Source organism: Ochotona princeps, chromosome 8 (genome assembly GCF_030435755.1).
Source record: "Ochotona princeps isolate mOchPri1 chromosome 8, mOchPri1.hap1, whole genome shotgun sequence".
NCBI classification, from domain to species: domain Eukaryota; kingdom Metazoa; phylum Chordata; class Mammalia; order Lagomorpha; family Ochotonidae; genus Ochotona; species Ochotona princeps.
In genome coordinates, this window is record NC_080839.1 from 55141584 (window position 1) to 55159558 (window position 17975).

General features: G+C 40.4%; 1 protein-coding gene across 1 annotated transcript in view; it reads left to right on the top strand.

Annotated features, from left to right (window-relative positions):
• PRKD3 (protein kinase D3) overlaps positions 1 to 17975 on the top strand; it is a 56220-nt gene that overhangs the window by 14578 nt on the left and 23667 nt on the right. The window contains exons 2-5 of the mRNA XM_004582732.4: positions 8353 to 8491; positions 11266 to 11397; positions 12412 to 12569; positions 17038 to 17227. Of these exons, the coding sequence (XP_004582789.2) occupies positions 8353 to 8491; positions 11266 to 11397; positions 12412 to 12569; positions 17038 to 17227 (619 nt within the window). The remainder of the gene's footprint in view (positions 1 to 8352; positions 8492 to 11265; positions 11398 to 12411; positions 12570 to 17037; positions 17228 to 17975) is intronic.

Here is a 17975-nt window from a genome sequence, read left to right on the forward strand (position 1 = left end):
GAAGTATGCTGTCTAGTTTTCAGAAGGTTGTCAACTTCCTTCCCATGTCTGAGGCTCTCTGCACTCTTAATTTTATTACCTACAACAGTCTTCAAACTTCAGGACTATCAACATTTTGAGCCAAATAATTCTTGGCTGTATGTTTGGTTTTGACAGCCTGTACTATTATCATTTAGTGACATCTCCTGTGGGTTACTGGTTCATGATCCTGCTGTTCCACTTCTGATCTGGCTCCCTGCTAATGGCCTTTGCACAGCAGTGGAGGATGGTCCAAGTGTGTGGTCCCATGCAGCCTAAGTAGGAGACCTGGAAGTAACCCCGGTCTCCAGCCTGGCTCAGCCTTTGCTGTTGTGGCTTTTTGAGGAGTGAACCAGGGAACTGTAGACCTTTCTCTGTCTTTCCCTGTCTCTGTAACTCTGACTTTCAAATAAAAAAAATTTTTTTAAAGATTTTATTTTTTTATTGGAAAGGCAGATTTATGGAGAGAAGGAAATACAGAGAGAAAGATCTCTGTCCACTGGTTCACTTCCCAAGTGGCTGCAGTGACCAGAGTTGAGCCGATCAGGAGCCAGGAGCTTCTTCTGGGTTTTCCATACAGGTGCAGGGTCCCAACTGCCTTCCTAGGCCAGAAGCAGAGAACTAGAAGGGAAGTGGAGCAGCCAGGATATGAACCAGTGCCATATGAAATCCCTGCAAATGCAAGGCAAGGATTTAGCCACTAGGCTATATGTTAGGCTCAGAAAATCTTTAAAAAAGGAAAAACATGTACACCATCAAGTAATACTTGTATTTTTGAAGAATAAATAGAAATCAACAAATAGTTCAACTGTTTGTTACACCAAACCCGTTTCTGCTTTGCCAGTGAGTGTAGCAAATATAATCATTGGTTGGAGCCAGTGCAATGGCTCAAGTGGCTAACCCTCCAGCTTGCATCGCTGGCATCCCGTATGAGTACCGATTTGAGTCCCCGTTGCTCCTCCTCCCACCCAGCTCTCTACTTATGGCTTGGGAAAGCAGTTGGAGGATGGTTCAAAGTCTTGGGACTCTGCATCTGCTCAGGAGACCTGGAAGAAGCATCTGGCTTTGGATTGGTACAGCTCTGGCTGTTATAGCCATTTGGGGAGTGACTAGCACATGGGCAGTCTTTCTGTCTTCCCTTCTCTCTGATAATTTGCCTTGAAAGATAGATTATTTTTATTTGAAAATAAAAATTAATCCTAAAAAAAGAATTGGTTTTCAGGAGCAGGCATATTATTTTAATAAGGAAGTTTTTTAAAAAATATTTATTTATTTTTTTTGGAAAGGCAGATTTACAGAGAGAAGTTACAGAAAGGTCTTCAGTTCACTGGCTCAGTCTCCAAGAGCTGAGCTGGGCCTATCCAAAACCAGGAGCTCCCTCCTAGTCTCCCACATGGCCGCAGGATCCCAAGGCTTTGGGCCGTCCTCGACTGCTTTCCCAGGGCACAAACAGGGAGCTGGATGGAAGTGGAGCAGCCAGAACGTGAAAATATGGCATCCTGGCTTGTGCAAAGCAAGGATTTAGTTACTGAGTCATTACGCTGGGCCCACAATTAGGCATTTGGCTTAGTGGCTGAGATGCCTGTTTCTGTATTGGTGTGCCTAGGTTCACGTTTGGCCCCCTTGCTGTCAACATGCACTCTGGGAGGCAGCAGGTGATGGTTCAAATACTTAAGACCCTTTCAGCGGCGTGGGAGACCTGGATAGAGGTCCCAGTTCCTTGTTCCTTGCTTTGTACAGACCCAGCCCACTAGGGAGTAACCAAGCAGTGGGGAGATCAGATGATTTCTCCCTCCCCAAAAAAGCTTAGTTAATTTTTAAAGACAGTTGGTTGATTTCTTTGGTTTGACTGAATATTTTCTCCCCTAAAATTACACAACTGAAAAAAATATTCTTTTTCTTTATTCTACTGGAGTCTAGCTTAGTTGTCTTTTACTGTATGTTTCACTAGCCGCATATAACTTTTGATATATTTAATGTGTATACTTTGAAATATTAAATTTTTTGAATGGAGAGCATATTAAGGGTCTCCCCCACATAAGAATTATCTGAAATAATTAAATTTGGCTTTTTAAAGTAGAAATTTAATGATCATGGCTGTAGAGTTGCATTGACAAATAGTTTTAAAAAGTGTACACCTATATTAATAGCATAGTATAGGTTCATGAACTGGCAAATGGACCAGCTGAATGGCATTCAAAGACCAGAAACAACCTGAATTCCACACTATAAATTGTGGAGTTTTAAGCATCATCAGTCAAGTATAAACAGGCAAAGAAGATGAATAGCTAATTTACAGAAACAGAAAACACTGGTGTTTATTAACTGTGAAAAACTGTTCAACTTTAGTTTCTGTAATAAAAAAAATAAAAGTTGAAACAATTCAGGGCGGCAAGCATTAGCCCAAAAGTTAAGAGCACTCCCCGGACCCTAACATCCTGTGTTAGAATTTGTGGCTTGGGCTGTGACTCTTCTTCCAGTTTTGGTTTCCCGTAGGTTCTTATATGGGAGGCAGAATGTGATGGCTCAAGTAGACTGGTCTCTGTAACCCCCATGGGAGACATGGTTTGAGGTCTAGCTCCTTTTTCCATCTAGCCCAGCCCCAGCTATTGGTGAGCATTCGGGAAGTGAATGAGCAGATGGGACTGTCTTTGAAATGATTTTTTAAAAAGACTTATTTATTTTGTTGGAAAGGCAGATCAGATTTATGGAGAGGAGAGAAAGATCTTTCATCCACTGGTTCACTTCCCAGGTGGCTGCAATGGCCAGAGTTGAGCTGATCTGAAGCCAGGAGCTTCCTTCAGGTCTCCCATGCAGGTGCAGGGCCCAGGGCTTTGTGCCGTCCTTTGTTGCTTTCCCAGTCCATAAGTGAGAGATGGATGGGAAGCAGAGTAACCAGGACACGCAGCGGTTCCCATGTGGTATCCCGGCGCTTGCAAGGTGAGGATTTAGCCATTGTACTATCTCACATGGCCCTGAAAGAAATTTTTTAGGAAAAAAATGTTCATTTTCTAAAGTGATACTTTTTAAAGTATATAACATGTCAAACAATACTTAAATAAATAAACCTTTTTTAATGTCCATTTGAAATGTAGGTGTCTGTGAAAGCCAGACTGTTTGCTCTTTGGAAACATTGTTTTAGAGCTGCACTCCTGCCCAAAGCAACAATTTCTGAATTTAAAAAAATCATGAACAGTAAATTCGGATATATGCAGTTCATTATCAGGTTGTCTTGTTCTTTGTTTTGCATAACTGTTTAGCTGCCTCAGAATCTGCTTATGACATGTTTTCCTGTCTCTTCTTTTTAGATGTTTAGTGTATCTGTGCTTTAGATGTCTGACAGTGCTGTCCGTAATGTTTAGAGGCAGTGTTTGATCTTTTTCATCTATTTTCAGGCTGCATTTTCTTTTCTCTTTTTTAAAGATTATTTTTATTGGAAAGTCAGATATACAGAGAGGAGGAGAGACAGAGAGGAAGAATTTCCATCCGATTATTCACTCCCCAAGTGACTGCAATGGCTGGTGCTGTGCCGATCCGAAGCCAAGAGCCAGGAACTTCCTCGGGGTCTCCCACGTGGGTGCAGGGTCCCAAGGCTTTGGGCTGTCCTTGACTGCTTTCCCAGGCCTCAAGCAGGGAGCTGGATGGGAAGTGGAGCTGCCGGGGTTAGAACCTGTGCCCATATGGGATCCCGGTGTGTTCAAGGCGAGGACTTTAGCCGCTAGGCCACGCTGCAGGGCCCCAGGGCTGCATTTTCTATTGTTGGATTCAGTTCGCTCACAATCAGATAATTCCTTAATATCTTACCAAAACACATCAGTAATCGATAATTGTAAGCTGTGAAAGTTTATTTATAGGTTAGTTATTTTAACTTTCCCTGAAAGTTCTATAATTTGTCATTTATACAGATGAGTGCAGGATGAAACATTTGCTCGTCTATGAAGTGACTGTTGTTTATCTTCACCCACTGCTGTCTAGCCTCTGATAATGTAAATGTTGAAATATATATTGTTATTATTTCCCATAATTTACTTACTTGCTCTCTGGCCTCTTAATAATTCCAATTTCTTATTGGTATTATGTGTTTATTAAGAAAGTAGTTTTGTATCTTTTTCCAAGACAAAAATTTAATTGTATTTTCCTCTTTCTTTGATGTGTTTTTTATTCAGTTCTTCAGGTTCTGTTCTTTGGAACTTCAGGTTTGATCAAACAGTATTGATAATCCATGTGAATCATCAAAAAGATAGCTTTGAAAGAATGTCTCTCCTCATTTTCTTACCATGTAATTCAGACCCTGAGATCTCCTTGGTGACTGACAGCTTCAGCCTTTCTTTAAGAGCTTGCTCTAGTTTCTTCCTAGGTTAGTTCCTGTACACACAGCATTGTCAGTGTTAACTTTTTGGAATACAGATTTGGGGCCAGTGGCCAGTGTGATGGCTCAGTTGGCTCATCTCTTGCCTGCGAGTGCTGTCATGCCACATGGGTGCCAGTTTTTGTCCCAGATGCCCTACTTCCCATCTAGCTCCTTGCTTGTCATCTGGAAAAGCAGTGGAGGGTAGCTAAGAGCCTTGGGCCCCTGCACCTATATGGGAGATCCACAAGAAGCTTCTGGCAGGACCAGTGCTGTGGTGCAGCTGAGTAGGGTTAGCATTCCATATCATAGTTCCACCTGCTCCCCTTGGCTCGAGTGTATACTGGTGTTCATGACTGCTAGTTTCAGTCTGTCCCAAACCTGACTATCGCAGCCAGTCTCTCTTTCTCTCTCCCTGTGTGTGGTGTGTGTGTGTGTGTGTGTGTGTGTGTGTGTGTTGCTCAGCCTTGCAAATACATGCATAAACATTAAACAGAAACATGCAGAGAGATCAAGCTATAGTTAGTGGAAGATTAAGCTTGAACCAGCCCTTCTGATTACAGGTTTTCCTGTTGATATGCACCCAGTCAAGCCCTGTGTGCATTTCTTCGCAGCTCACCCCCCCACTGATGCTTCAATCACAAGGCTTCACTTCATCTTCCGTTACCATGTACTTCGTCAGCAATGACACATTTTCACTTTTAACCTGTGTAAGCTGTACTTCTTTTTACAGTTTTGCTGGATTTTATACTGGCTTTCTCTATATCACCCTGGTTGAAGTGGTTTGTTCCTTATGCTAGGATTCCCTTTGTATTTCATTGCTTTCATTTGTTTTATGTTATTTAAAACTTTCTATTTTTGTCTTCTTATTAGATTATAAGATCCTGAAAAATAAAGTGTATTGTATTGTATCTTTACAAAACTATGGGACCAATACCTTGAACTTAAGAGACAAGCAGGAAATGTCACTTTAGCTTCATTTATTTAAATATTTTATTAAATGTTTTGTTTTTATGAGAGTAGAATGTCTGATTCTTTTAAAATAAGCTCCTTTAAAAATAATTGCAGGGCCTAGCACGATGGCTCAGTGGCTAAATCCTCACCTTGCATCTGCCAGTATCCCATGTGGGATACTGTTTCCCACTGTTCCACTTCCCATCCAGCTCCCGGCTTGTGGTTTGGGAAAGCAGTAGAGGACAGCCCAAAGCCTTGGGATCCTGCACCCATATGGGAGACCTGGAGGAAGCTCCTGGCTCCTGCCTTTAGATCAGCTCAAGCCTGACCATTACAGTTGCTTAGGAAATGAGCCAGAAGACGGAAGCTCTTTCTCTCTGTTTCTTCTTCTCTCTGTAAATCTAACTTTTCCAATAAAAATAAATAAATCTTAAAAAATAATTACAACTGGATAAAGACTCAGTGGCTAAATCCTTGCCTTGCAAGCACCGGCATCGCATATGGCTGCTGGCTGCTCCACCCCCATCCAGCTCTGGGAAAGCAGTAGAGGACAGCACGTAGTTTTGGGACCCTGTACCCATGTGGGAGCTTTTGGCTCCCAGCTTCAGATCAGCTCATCTCTGGCCATTGCTGCCATTTGGAGAGTGAACCTGCAGGTGGAAGATCTTTTTCTTTGTCTCTTCTCTGTAAATCTGCCTTCCCAATAAAAATGAACAAATCTTTATTTAAATTAAAGAGTAATTACAACCTAGTTTGAGTATATTTATTCTTCAGTTGTATAAGTTTATAAATTCAGTAAATTAAAAAAAAATAATTTAAAAATAAGTTTCTGATCCTGATATTTACTTTTCAGTTAAGAACTCTTATCAGCTATATATATAAAGACATAGTATATTTTTATAAATATAACTTAATAAATAAAAATTGGAAATAGAATGTTATAAAATTATTTGAATATTTCTATACTTTCCTATTGGTTTCCCGGATTAAAAACATATAAACTCTTAACAATCTAAATCATTGTTTTCAGGTTTTTGAAAATGTGAAAAAAAATCTTGGGAACAGTTTAGAGATGTACAAAAGTTTTTTCCAACGGAACAGTTAAGGTCAAAATGTAAGATGAAGCTTGGTAGTATCCTCCCATTAAACACATGGCTGATGCTAAAAGTGGACTGCAAACATGGTTATGCTTTTTCACCGGGCAAAGCAAACAAGAAAATGTGATTCGTTCCATGGTCAAACTGTTCACATTATAAAACCAACCCAAGACTTATTTTGCGTGTCCTCGTGAATAAGGACTTCCATATGAAGTAGGGGAAGCGTTTCCTCTGGGAGCTCCGTGCAGCTCAGTTCACTGTTCATGTCTGGCCGTTCGCTGTGGGCCGCTGATACAGGGTGGAGTTTGTAAATGAGCATTTAGACCTGAGAGCTAAAGAATTTTCTAGAGCATTGTGTTCTGAGGTATATAGTAGTTTAGAACATAATCTACTTTTTAAAAATGGATCTGTATGTGCTTGGCTGAGGAGCCAGTGGGGCAAAGTTAGCATCTGTGGGATTATGACTGAATCCCGCCCAGGCGGAACGATGCGGCAGCTCCCAGAGAGCCTTGTATGGCCTGGGATGGCTTGGGATGGCCTTGGATAGCGGGTCTCCCACCATCCCCACCTGCGGATGCACTGCATGTTGGGACCTGGGTCCTATGAGGAGAGCCCTTCGTCCTGGGAAATAGGGCTTGGCCGGAAAGGGGGCTGCCTTCTCATCCGCCACCCAGCACTCATCGGTAGGGAATCTGGCGCTACATTCGCTGACAACCTGCTTCTGGGTCGGGGTCTCCTGCGTAGCAGAGCAGCTTCCTTGCTGCAATTTATTGAAAGCCCTTGACACAAGGGTTTGTAATAAAAAAATTAAAAAAAAATTTTTAATGGATTTAAAAGTTGAACCTCATTATTTGAAGTAAGCACTTAAAATTTTAATCTCAAAGGATTAATCATAAAAACTTTGATAACGATGCCTTCAAATTCAATCCATGACATAACCTCCCAAATAAAGATACTATGGTGAATCATGTATTTGTAAATACAAGAGAATAGAGTTAAAAAGAGAATATTATCTAAATACTAGGGGCTCTAGGTGTGTGTTTTAGAAATATTGGAATTAATACTCCTGTGACTGAAGTTTGAAAATTATTGGTCTTTGGGCCCGGTGCAGTTGCCTGGCACTAAAGTCCTCACCCTGAATGCACTGGGATCCCATATGCGTGCCGGTTCTAGTCCTCTCTGTCTCTCCTCCTCTCTCTGTATATATATCTGACTTTGCAATAAAAATAAATAAATCTTTTTTAAAAATAAGGAAATTATTGCTCTTCTGCTTGCACTGTTCAGTAGAACTTAGCAGGGGATGAAACAGGATTGTATGTGCCTTTCCAATATGGCAGCTGATAGTCACGGTGGCAGTTAAGCGTCTGTATTGTAGCGAGACTAACTGCAAAACCACATTTTTAACTTAATTTTAATTAATTCAAATTTAAATACCTGGGTGTAGGTAGGGAGTCACCATGTATTGGACCATGCAATTCCAGAGAACAGGAAAAACTTTCATGGTTCAGGCTCTCTAGGAATAGAGTAGCAGTAGGATTATTTTCTCCAACAGGAACTGGATATAAAAACCCCGGATATCTGGGGCCAGCTTTGTGGCATAGCTGATTAAGTTGCTGCCTACAACTGTGGCATACCAGTTTGTGACCCAGCGCTCCACTTCCGATCTACCTTTCTGCTAATGCACATAGCAAAGTAGTGGAAGATGGCCCTCTGCACTTAGGCTGTGCCAACCGTTGAGAGACCCTGCTATTTTTGAACTTGAAAAATTAACAGTCATACTTTAGTATATATCTCTCCTTTTTTATGTTAATTGATTTTTATAAATATTGTGCTAGACTAGCATCATGTGTTTAAAATTCTTTCTTAAGATTTAAGTCATTTACTTATAAAAATAGAAAGCTGTGGATATACTGATATAAAGCCATTTTCCCACAGTTTCCAGAGTGTGGATTCTTTGGCATGTATGATAAAATCCTTCTCTTCCGCCATGACATGAACTCAGAAAATATTTTGCAGCTGATTACCTCAGCAGATGAAATACATGAAGGAGACCTCGTAGAAGTTGTTCTTTCAGGTGAGTAAGTAGCTTTCTCTCTTCTTTTTTTCCCCAGAGTCTTTTTCTTTGCTGACTGCTATGTCTGATCATACTTAGTCTTGGTACAGTAATTGCTTCTTCCATCTGTTGTAGTGGTTACTCTGTGATTTTGCTCTCAGGAAGGTTATAGCGCAGATGAGAAAAAGTAGGAAAATAAACTGAATTACCTGAGCGTGATTCAGCTAAAGAGAAAGAGCAATTGAACTAAAAGAGGAATATACTCTTTTCTCTGAGTTGAAGAAACAAAACAATTATACTGAAATTTTGTTCCCTTTTCTCCACATCTGTAAAGAGCATAGAAGAAGAAAATTGAGTTTCTGAAAAGATTCACGAAAAAAGGAGAAACAATGAAGATATGGAAGAGGAAGCTACAGTACTGACTTTTGGCATGTCTTTCAAAATGTTCTTTCCCCGTTTGTTCTCAGAAGATATTTTCATGTCTTTCCTTTTTCTGCCTCACTCATTCTTGCCATTCTTTCCTGCCAGCTCTGTTTCTGATCTCGTCCAACAATGTGTGGCAGGATCATTAAGGAGTGGTGTAAAGCAAGGAGAAGTGTCACAGTAGTAATGTAAATAATAGATCTGCAGCATTTTTGTTGGCCAAAAAAATAGGAATAATGAAAGAAACGAAATCAGCTGGCCGGCCAAGGACCCAGAGTCCTGCTGCCACTTTGTCCTCATGTCAGATTGTTGCTTCAGCCTGTTCTGTCCCCTCTCCTTCTCAGTGCCCACTCCTGTCAGGGTTCTGCTCTCCCCACTCGCCCAGCCCCCTCATCACGCACCTTTCACATCACAGCCACAAACCACCTGTCCTTGGATGCTTTGTCAAAACACAGGGCTATCAATTTGGGAGTTGCAGACTGAGGCGAGAGGAAAGTCTGTCTCCTGGTGCATTGCTCACTGAGGAGAGAAGCTTCTCTCTGACTTCACCATTATGACTGTGGAGAAGGACAGGAGATTGTCAGTGTTAGAACTCTGGTTTTTCCATAGAGCTTATAAGTTAAAGTTAAGTTTTGCAATTTTACTTATATAAAGCCTATTTTTTAAAGATTTATTTATTTTTATTGGAAAGTTAGGTATACAGAGAGGAAGAGAGATAGAGAGGAAGATCTTCCGCCAGATTATTCGCTTCCCAAGTAGCTGCAATGGCCAGAGCAGAGCCGATCTGAAGCTAGGAGCTGGGAGCTTCTTCCTGGTCTCCCACACAGGTGCAGGGTCCCAAGGCTTTAGGCCGTCCAGCTGCTTTCCCAGGCCACAAGCAGGGAGCTGGATGGGAAGCAGGGCCGCCAGGATTAGAACTGGCACCCATATGGGATCCCGGCTTGTGCAAGGTAAGGATTTTAACTGCTAGGCTACTGCAACAGACCCAATTTTTGCAATATTTTTAATGTTACATTTTCTAGTGTATTATAAATTACTCCATTTAAAGATACTTATTTGAAAGACAGAAAGACAGACAGACAGGAAATCTCATTTGCTGTTGTACTTTCTAAATGCATTGAACAGTTAAGGCTAGATTGGCCAGAATTCAGTCCAGCTTTCCCACCAGAATGGAAGGGACTGAAGTGTTTGAGCTGTTGCTTTCTGCCTCCCAGTGCGCACATAAGCAGGAACCAGGACTTAAACCCAAGCACTCTGTTATCTCAGGTGTGTCCTAAACTGTTTTCAGTTGCATAAAATAGGCCTGTTATTTGTTATCTTGTCAGTATGAGAAAATGCTTTAAGAATACTAGGGTGTTTCAGAAAGTTCATGAAAAAATAGAATTGGGAAAATAGAATTGGGCCTGGTGCAATGGCGTAGAGGTTAAATCCTCACCTTGCACATGCCAGGATTCCGTATGGGTGCCAGTTTATTTCCTGGCTGCTCCATTTCCCTTCCAGCTCCTTGCTTCTGGCCTGGGAAAGCAGTAGAGGATGACCCAGACCCCTGGGACCCTGTTCCTGTGTGGGAGACCTGGAAGAAGCTCCTGGCTCCTCGTTTCAGATTGGCTCAACTCCAGTCATTGCAGGCACTTGGGGAGTGAACCAGCAGACAGAAGATCTTTCATTCTGTCTCTCCTTCACCCTGTAAATCTGCCTTTCCAATTTAAAAAAAGAAAAGAAAATTTAAAAAAGGAAAAATAAAAAGTTTATTTGGCACAGATTTTTGAAATTCATGCACGTTTTAAAAACAGTATCTGTTTTCCATGAATTTTTGAAATGCCTTCATACCTAACCTGCAGAAATACTGTTGGAGCTCACATTATTTGAAACTAGTATACTTGCTAAACTGGAGTTAAAATTATGTATTTATGCATGCATGTCTTTATTTATTGAAAGTCAAAAAATGATTGAAAGACCCCTTTTTCTGGTTCACTCCCCTAATGGCCACAATGGGCCAGAGTGGTCCAGTGCCACAGCAAGGAATTTAGTTGAGTTCCCTCACGTGGGTGGCAGTAGCCTCATAACTTCAGCCATCACTCCTAATTCTCAGGTACTGCGTTCATAGAATAAGAAATTTATCTAGTCATCCTACTCAGGTACTCCAGGGTTGGGTGTGAGCATCCCAGTTACTGGGCTAAATATCTGTTCCCTAAACTAGAGTTTAAAAATCACCATTTTAGATGTTAAAGTAATTTCTTTTTATGGTTAGGTGAAACCTTTAGAGAGAATACAGTTCTATGTACTTTGACATAAATGAATATGGTGAACATTCCTAGTTTCAGTGCAGTTACGAAGCTAGGATTTACTTAAGTTGTTTTCTTTTTTGAAAGCTTTGGCCACAGTGGAAGACTTCCAGATTCGTCCGCATACCCTCTATGTTCATTCTTACAAGGCTCCTACGTTTTGTGATTACTGTGGTGAAATGCTGTGGGGATTGGTACGCCAGGGACTGAAATGTGAAGGTATGTGTCTGTACATTCTTTTACTTTTTTTACTTTGTAGGATTTTATGTTTGCATTCTGTTATTGTTGATGAAAAACAAAGAACATTAGTTGGTGACTTGGTAGTCATTACATCTTAGAGTTAGTGTGAGGGTCTGTTCTTGCTTCTACCTCCCACACATTCACTGTAGGGGTAAGTTTCTCTGTAACATATACGCACCCCATCGATTTCTTCAAGGCTCAGTAATGAAATAATGTGCAAAATACTTGATGAGAAAGTGACTCAATAAATATTAACTTCCTTTCTTTCTTGTTCTGATTCAGAATTGCTGGGGAGTAGTACCAAATATAAATTTTGATTAAGAAGCAGTTCTCTAAAGAGAAAAGTCCATAAGCGTCGTCTTTTTTGTTTTCCTGAAGGGCCAGAGAGAATCGCTTCTTGGCCTTTGGGCTAATATAAATGTGAAGGGCCAGAGAAGAAGTGTTCTAGGCTTAACTGACCAGCTGATCTCTGTGGTGACGATGCTGTGCTGAGAGTGAAGTTAACAACAGATGTGTGGAAACAAATCGGAATGGCTGTATTCCAATATACTTTAGTTATGAACAATGAAATTTGCCCTTCATATAATGCTGACATTGTGGGAGGAACTTGGTACACAAGCCACAGCTTGCTGACTTCTGCTTTAAGTCAGTGTTTCTCAAACCCCACCATCCATCATAAAGCCTATCTTGCTGGATCCTGTCCTGAGCATTCTGCCGTCTGTAGGTGTGGAATAGAGTCCAGGAATGTACATTTCCAACAGGCTCCCAGAAGATTTCCAGAGCCTCTGCTCTAGCAAACATATCCTTTCTGAGTGTTTCTGTATGTTTCTTACTCTTTCTGAAATTGTTTCCACTTAACCTGTCACCTTGCCCTTTAATTAGGTATTACTGCCAGAGAATATAAGTTAAATAAAAGAAGCAGTGGTTTTATGTATTACACTTAAATGGTGAAGTCCTTTTAATATTAGTTTTTGCCTTTTAAAATTTATTTAGGCTGTGGATTAAATTATCATAAACGATGTGCCTTCAAGATTCCCAATAACTGCAGTGGAGTGAGAAAGAGGCGTCTGTCGAATGTGTCTCTACCAGGCCCTGGCCTCTCGGTCCCGAGACCCCTACAGCCTGAGTGTGTGCCACTTCTCAGTGAAGAGGTATGTATTCTAAGGTAACAGAGGGCCATTTTACTAGTTCTTCCGTGTGTAGGCAGACTTTGTGACAGCGTCTTAGAATACCAGCTATATGCTGAAGAATACTACATTTATACACTTAAGGAAGTTAGAATGTGATCATGGAGAGAGGACTTGGCAGTAATAGTGAACTGGCAGTGTATACTTGGGATTGCATTAGTTCCTGACAGTATTCCGACTCCTGGTTTTCATATTTCATTTCATCTTGCACCTGACAGAGAAAGGTTACTTATACACGACATTGATTAGATATCATTCCCTACTAAGAAATCTGTATATATTGTATTTCTGAGAATCTGTACTCTACAACATTCCCTGAATTCCTTGCTCTTCTACTTTTTTGTTGTCCATCCTAACTGGACTTTTCTATCTTTAAAATCAGCTTTCCTGATTTTACCCTTTCCTTGATGTTTGTTTTGTTTACTGAGTGCCATCACACTTTTCAAACATCCTTAATTATATGTCTAACATTCTGCCTGTGATTGTCATTCTGCCCAGTGAGATCTGGTTAAAGAAGACACTGTTTAACTCTCGGAGGTGCCCTATAATGCTGCGTAATGTCTGTAATTGTGTGGGTGCTCAGTGATGAACGAATGAAGAGGTGTTTACAAATGACTTGTCTGAAGTCACAGAGGAAATTAGTAGAGATCCTGGGCTTAAACTCAGATGTCATTCTTCTGAAATGAATGATTTTTTTCCTCTAAATATATTGGGCTTTTCAAGGGTACAGAGTAAAGAATAATTTCCTGGGACAGCAGTGTAACACAGTAGATTAAGCCACTGCCTACAGATATGGCATCCTACATGGGTGCTGGTTGATTTCTGACTGTTCCAGCTCCAATACAGCACCTTGCTAATGTGCTTGGGACAGCCACAAAAGATGGCCCATGTAGTTGGGTCCTTGCCACCCATGTGGTAGACCCAGAAAGAGTTCTAGCCTCCCGGCTCTGGCCTGGCCCAACCCCAGCTACTGCAGCTGTTTGGAGAGTGAGTCAGTGGGCAGAAGATCTCTCCCTTTCTGTAACTCTGCCTTTCAAATAATTTTTTTTTAAATTCCTCACATATTTAGCAAATTCAAATGATTTTCACCTGTAGATTATAATCTTCCCATCAGACTGTTAATGGCAAAATCAAAGCTTTAGACAGTTTTTTCAAGAGTTTTTGCCACATTAATAGCTTGTGAAGTCTTTTCACGAAGATCCTGTATTTACACATTGCTTAACAGTGGTGTGCAGTTTTTGTTATTTTTAATTTTAATTTTTGTTTTATTTGGAGGGGAGGCAGAGATGCGTCTTCCATCCACTGATTCCCTCCCCAAATGCCCACAAGGGCCAGAGGGTGGCCCAGGCAGAAGCCAGGAGCCCATAACTCAGCCAGGTCTGCCATGTGCATGGCAGGGCCCAGGTACTTGCAATCATCTGGCTGTGTCAAGGATGCACAAAGGAAACTGGATCAGAAGTGGAGGAGTCGGGGCTCACACCAGATACTCCACTTGGGGTGCAGTCATCCTAGCAGCAACTGAAGTGCTCTGCCAAACATTGATGTGTAGAACTTTTAATGCAGAAACAGTCCTTTGGCATTAACATCTGGAAGAGCTTGGATAATGACTTGTAGTAAGAAAATTATTGTTTTATATGCCAAACTGTACAAGAAAAGAAGAAATTGTTCATAAATGTTCCATACAATACTACTAAGAAACCTCTGAGGACAAGACAGAATCAAGCTAGGACGGACATGCAAAATGGAGATAGCGCTTTGCTAAATATTATAGCAAACTAATTAGATATTTATTAATGAAGACTTATAAGATTTTAAGATACTTTCATTTCTTTTATTAATGTATATGATAGAATCAGCAATGTTGCCGCAGGGTTTTTTTGGTTAACAAGTGTTGATGCCTTGGCAAGAGTTAACTTGAACCTGGCTGTAGACGGAATCAGATTACTATTACGCTTTATTACACTTGATCTTAGCCAAAAGGTCAAGAAGCAAATAACATTATTAAGGAAGAAATCATAGTTTTACAGCGTAGCCTTGATTTGTAAACAGGGAACAATACAAGTTAAGAAAAGAACTTTCACTTGATTCTAGTTTTTGATTTCTCAGTGGTCTCCTTTCTTAGCCAGATTCTGCCATGCCATTGCCGTCTTCTTTACCCAGTCAGTGGTAAACCATTGTTTACTGATCAGACTGGTTTATAAATCCAAAGGGGATGGGGAAATGTTAAGAATCATTAGTTTTTGTTGTGAAAAGCCCTAAGTTTGAGTTCAAGTCTTGATTCTAATAGTACCCATGGTAGTATTAATCACTTTGAGTCAGTTTTTTCCTGATGATACAAATAGCTATTGCTTGGAACACGGCAGGTGATGCTCCAGTCACAGTTCTCTAAGTATTTCCTGACACACATCCTGTGCAGTGCATCCCTAATATGCTAATCACTTGAGGACTTGACCACAGGCAGTTAGTTACAAATTGGCCATTAGCCTCAGATGGGAATCTGTTATGAGATTACTGATGTACCCAGTACACTTGAAGCATCAGTCTTGCTTTATCTTTTGTGTTTTGAACTTGAGACAAACCAAAACTGATAGAAGCAAATGCAAGATACAGTGTTGATTAACCACTAGAGTGGAGAAATAGGGTAAACTGTTCGTGCTGCCTTCGTCATTTGCTGGGCACGCTCACCTTGGACAGCCAGAGTATGCAAGTGTGGTTTGGGTTTTAAGATTCCTGTGCTTCTCTTTCTCCTTTTTCTTCTCTTAGCTTTAACTGTCCCTTCCATTTCTGTCTCTTGATTTCTTCTGATTCCAATTGTTTTCATTGATTAAGCCATATCAATACACAGTAACTCAAATTTTGAGTTACAAACATAAATACTTATATAAGACAGCTACATGATCACAAAATTTCAGTCCTGCAAAAGACAGTCCTAGAAAATGCAACAAAATCTGTTACTATATCTAGGTAGTGGTTAGATATTTGAATTTTGTGCTTTAGAAGATAAATTGTTTTGTTCATTTTTAGGCCCTTAATTTATAGTATAAAAGCATGTATTAACCTCTGAATATTGATAGAACGAATGGTATGAGCCACCTCAACTAACCTATAATCTAGTTTGATTACTTTTTTTATATAGAAAGATCCATAGCTAGAAAATCAACTTACTTGTCAAGTTACATGGAAAATTTTAGTTTGTTTAATTTTGCTTCTTGTTCATAAGATTTATTTTATTGGGAAGGAGATACACAGAGAAAGATCTTCCATCCATTTGTTCACTCCCCAAGTGGCTGCAATAGCTGGAACTGAGCCGATCCAAAGCCAGGAGCCAGGAGCTTCTTCTGGGTCTGCCATGCGGCTGCAGGGTCCCAAGGCTTGGGCCTCCTCTATTGCTTTCCCAGGCCATAAGCCAGGGAGCTGGATGGGAAGTGGAGCAGCTAGGACATGAACCTGCGTCTGTATGGAATCTCGACACATGTAGGGCAAGGATGGCCATTGAGCCATTGTGCGGATCCCTGGAGAAGCTTCTTAAACCCTAACTACTAGGCCATCCATTCTTTTAATTGGCTTTGTTATCCAATTATTTATAGCATCAAAACTGGACTTAAATTTTACATATAGTTTTTATTATTTTTAAGATAATCTGAAAAGCTAAGATTTGCTTCAAAATGTTTTCAAGTGTGTTCAGTAATCCAACCTTAGCAATCACAATATTTCCTGATTTTATTTACTTCACCTGTGATTAATTTGTTGGTCAAATTTTTGAAGGGATTTGAACATATTATAAATAATTTTAATACTTTTGATTTTTACATGTTCTATGTGTCTGGCAAATAATAGTTAATCAGTGAATATATGACAATGAACAAATCTTAGTGTCTGTTTCTTGGCATAAATAATAGCACAAAGAATCAGGGCCCAGCGCCGTGACCTAGCGGCTAAAGTTCTCGCCTTGAACACACCGGGATCCCATATGGGTGCCGGTTCTAATCCCGGCAGCTCCACTTCCCATCCAGCTCCCTGCTTGTGGCCTGGGAAAGCAGTTGAGGACGGCCTAAAGCCTTGGGACCCTGCACCCACATGGGAGACCTGGAGGAAGTTCCTGGCTCCTGGCTCTGGATCGGCACAGCACCAGCCGTTGCGCTCACTTGGGGAGTGAATCATCGGATGGAAGATCTTCCTCTCTATCTCTCCTCCTCTCTGTACATCTGACTTTGTAATAAAAATAAATAAATCTTTAAAAAAATAATAGCACAAAGAATCAATACTTTTTGATGAAGGGCTGTTAGACTAAGCTTTGGAAAGAAGACTACTGAGATCATGTTTCTGGACTTTGGGCTTAGTGTTTCACAAAAAGGTCTGTCGTCGTAAAGCTTTGCTGCCCAGGACATCATGTTTCATGTTAACATACTTATAGAAATAACTTACATTTTAGTCGCATGTTCCAGAACCAAGTAAGAGAATTCCTTCTTGGAGTGGCCGTCCGATCTGGATGGAGAAAATGGTGATGTGCAGAGTGAAAGTCCCACACACATTTGCTGTTCACTCATATGGCCGTCCCACGATATGTCAGTACTGCAAGCGGCTACTGAAAGGACTTTTCCGTCAAGGGATGCAGTGTAAAGGTATGATTGGATGCTTTCCTTACATAAAATTCGTGTCTGTTTTTGTTATAGCAAATATATGCTTAAACTCTGTAAACATCAAAAGCATTTGCCAGAGAATCATTCTGTAGTTAACGTGGAAGAGAAAGAGAATGTGCGTGTAAAATTATGTATGAATACTAACTACAACTGTCTGTAATGTGTATATTGTGTCCTAAACATTATATTAAAAAAACAAAAACAATTTTCCATACTCAGTCTTGAAGGCATCTACCTATATGTGAAATATAACCTAAAATCACATAACAGTAAACAGAAAAACTAGAATTTGGATTTGTGAGCTAAAGTCCAGCTTAGCACTACAACATGAAACAGTAAGCAGCAAAGCTGATAGTTGAGTTTACATCTGATTCCAGAACAAGAAATAACAGAAATATTTTCCTCTTTTTATTAAACTATATTGTCTCTTTTTAAGCCATCTAGGTAGGAAAATTGTGCAAATATTGTTATTGCATAGAACAGTCACACTGAAATTGGTAGGATTGTAGTAAAAGCCACTGGAATTAGAATAAGGACTGCTTTTGTTTGGATACTGACCCAGTGCACTATTCCCAGAATGTTCTCAGTGAAGTAACAGTTTTAGTGGAATAATGGAATACTTTTCCTTACACGTACGTGATGCTTTTATGCTTTGTAAAGATGATTCAATTTCAATTCTTGAAATTGCATTTCAACAGAGGTGTCTTAGGCTTTTAGTGGTGAGCCAATA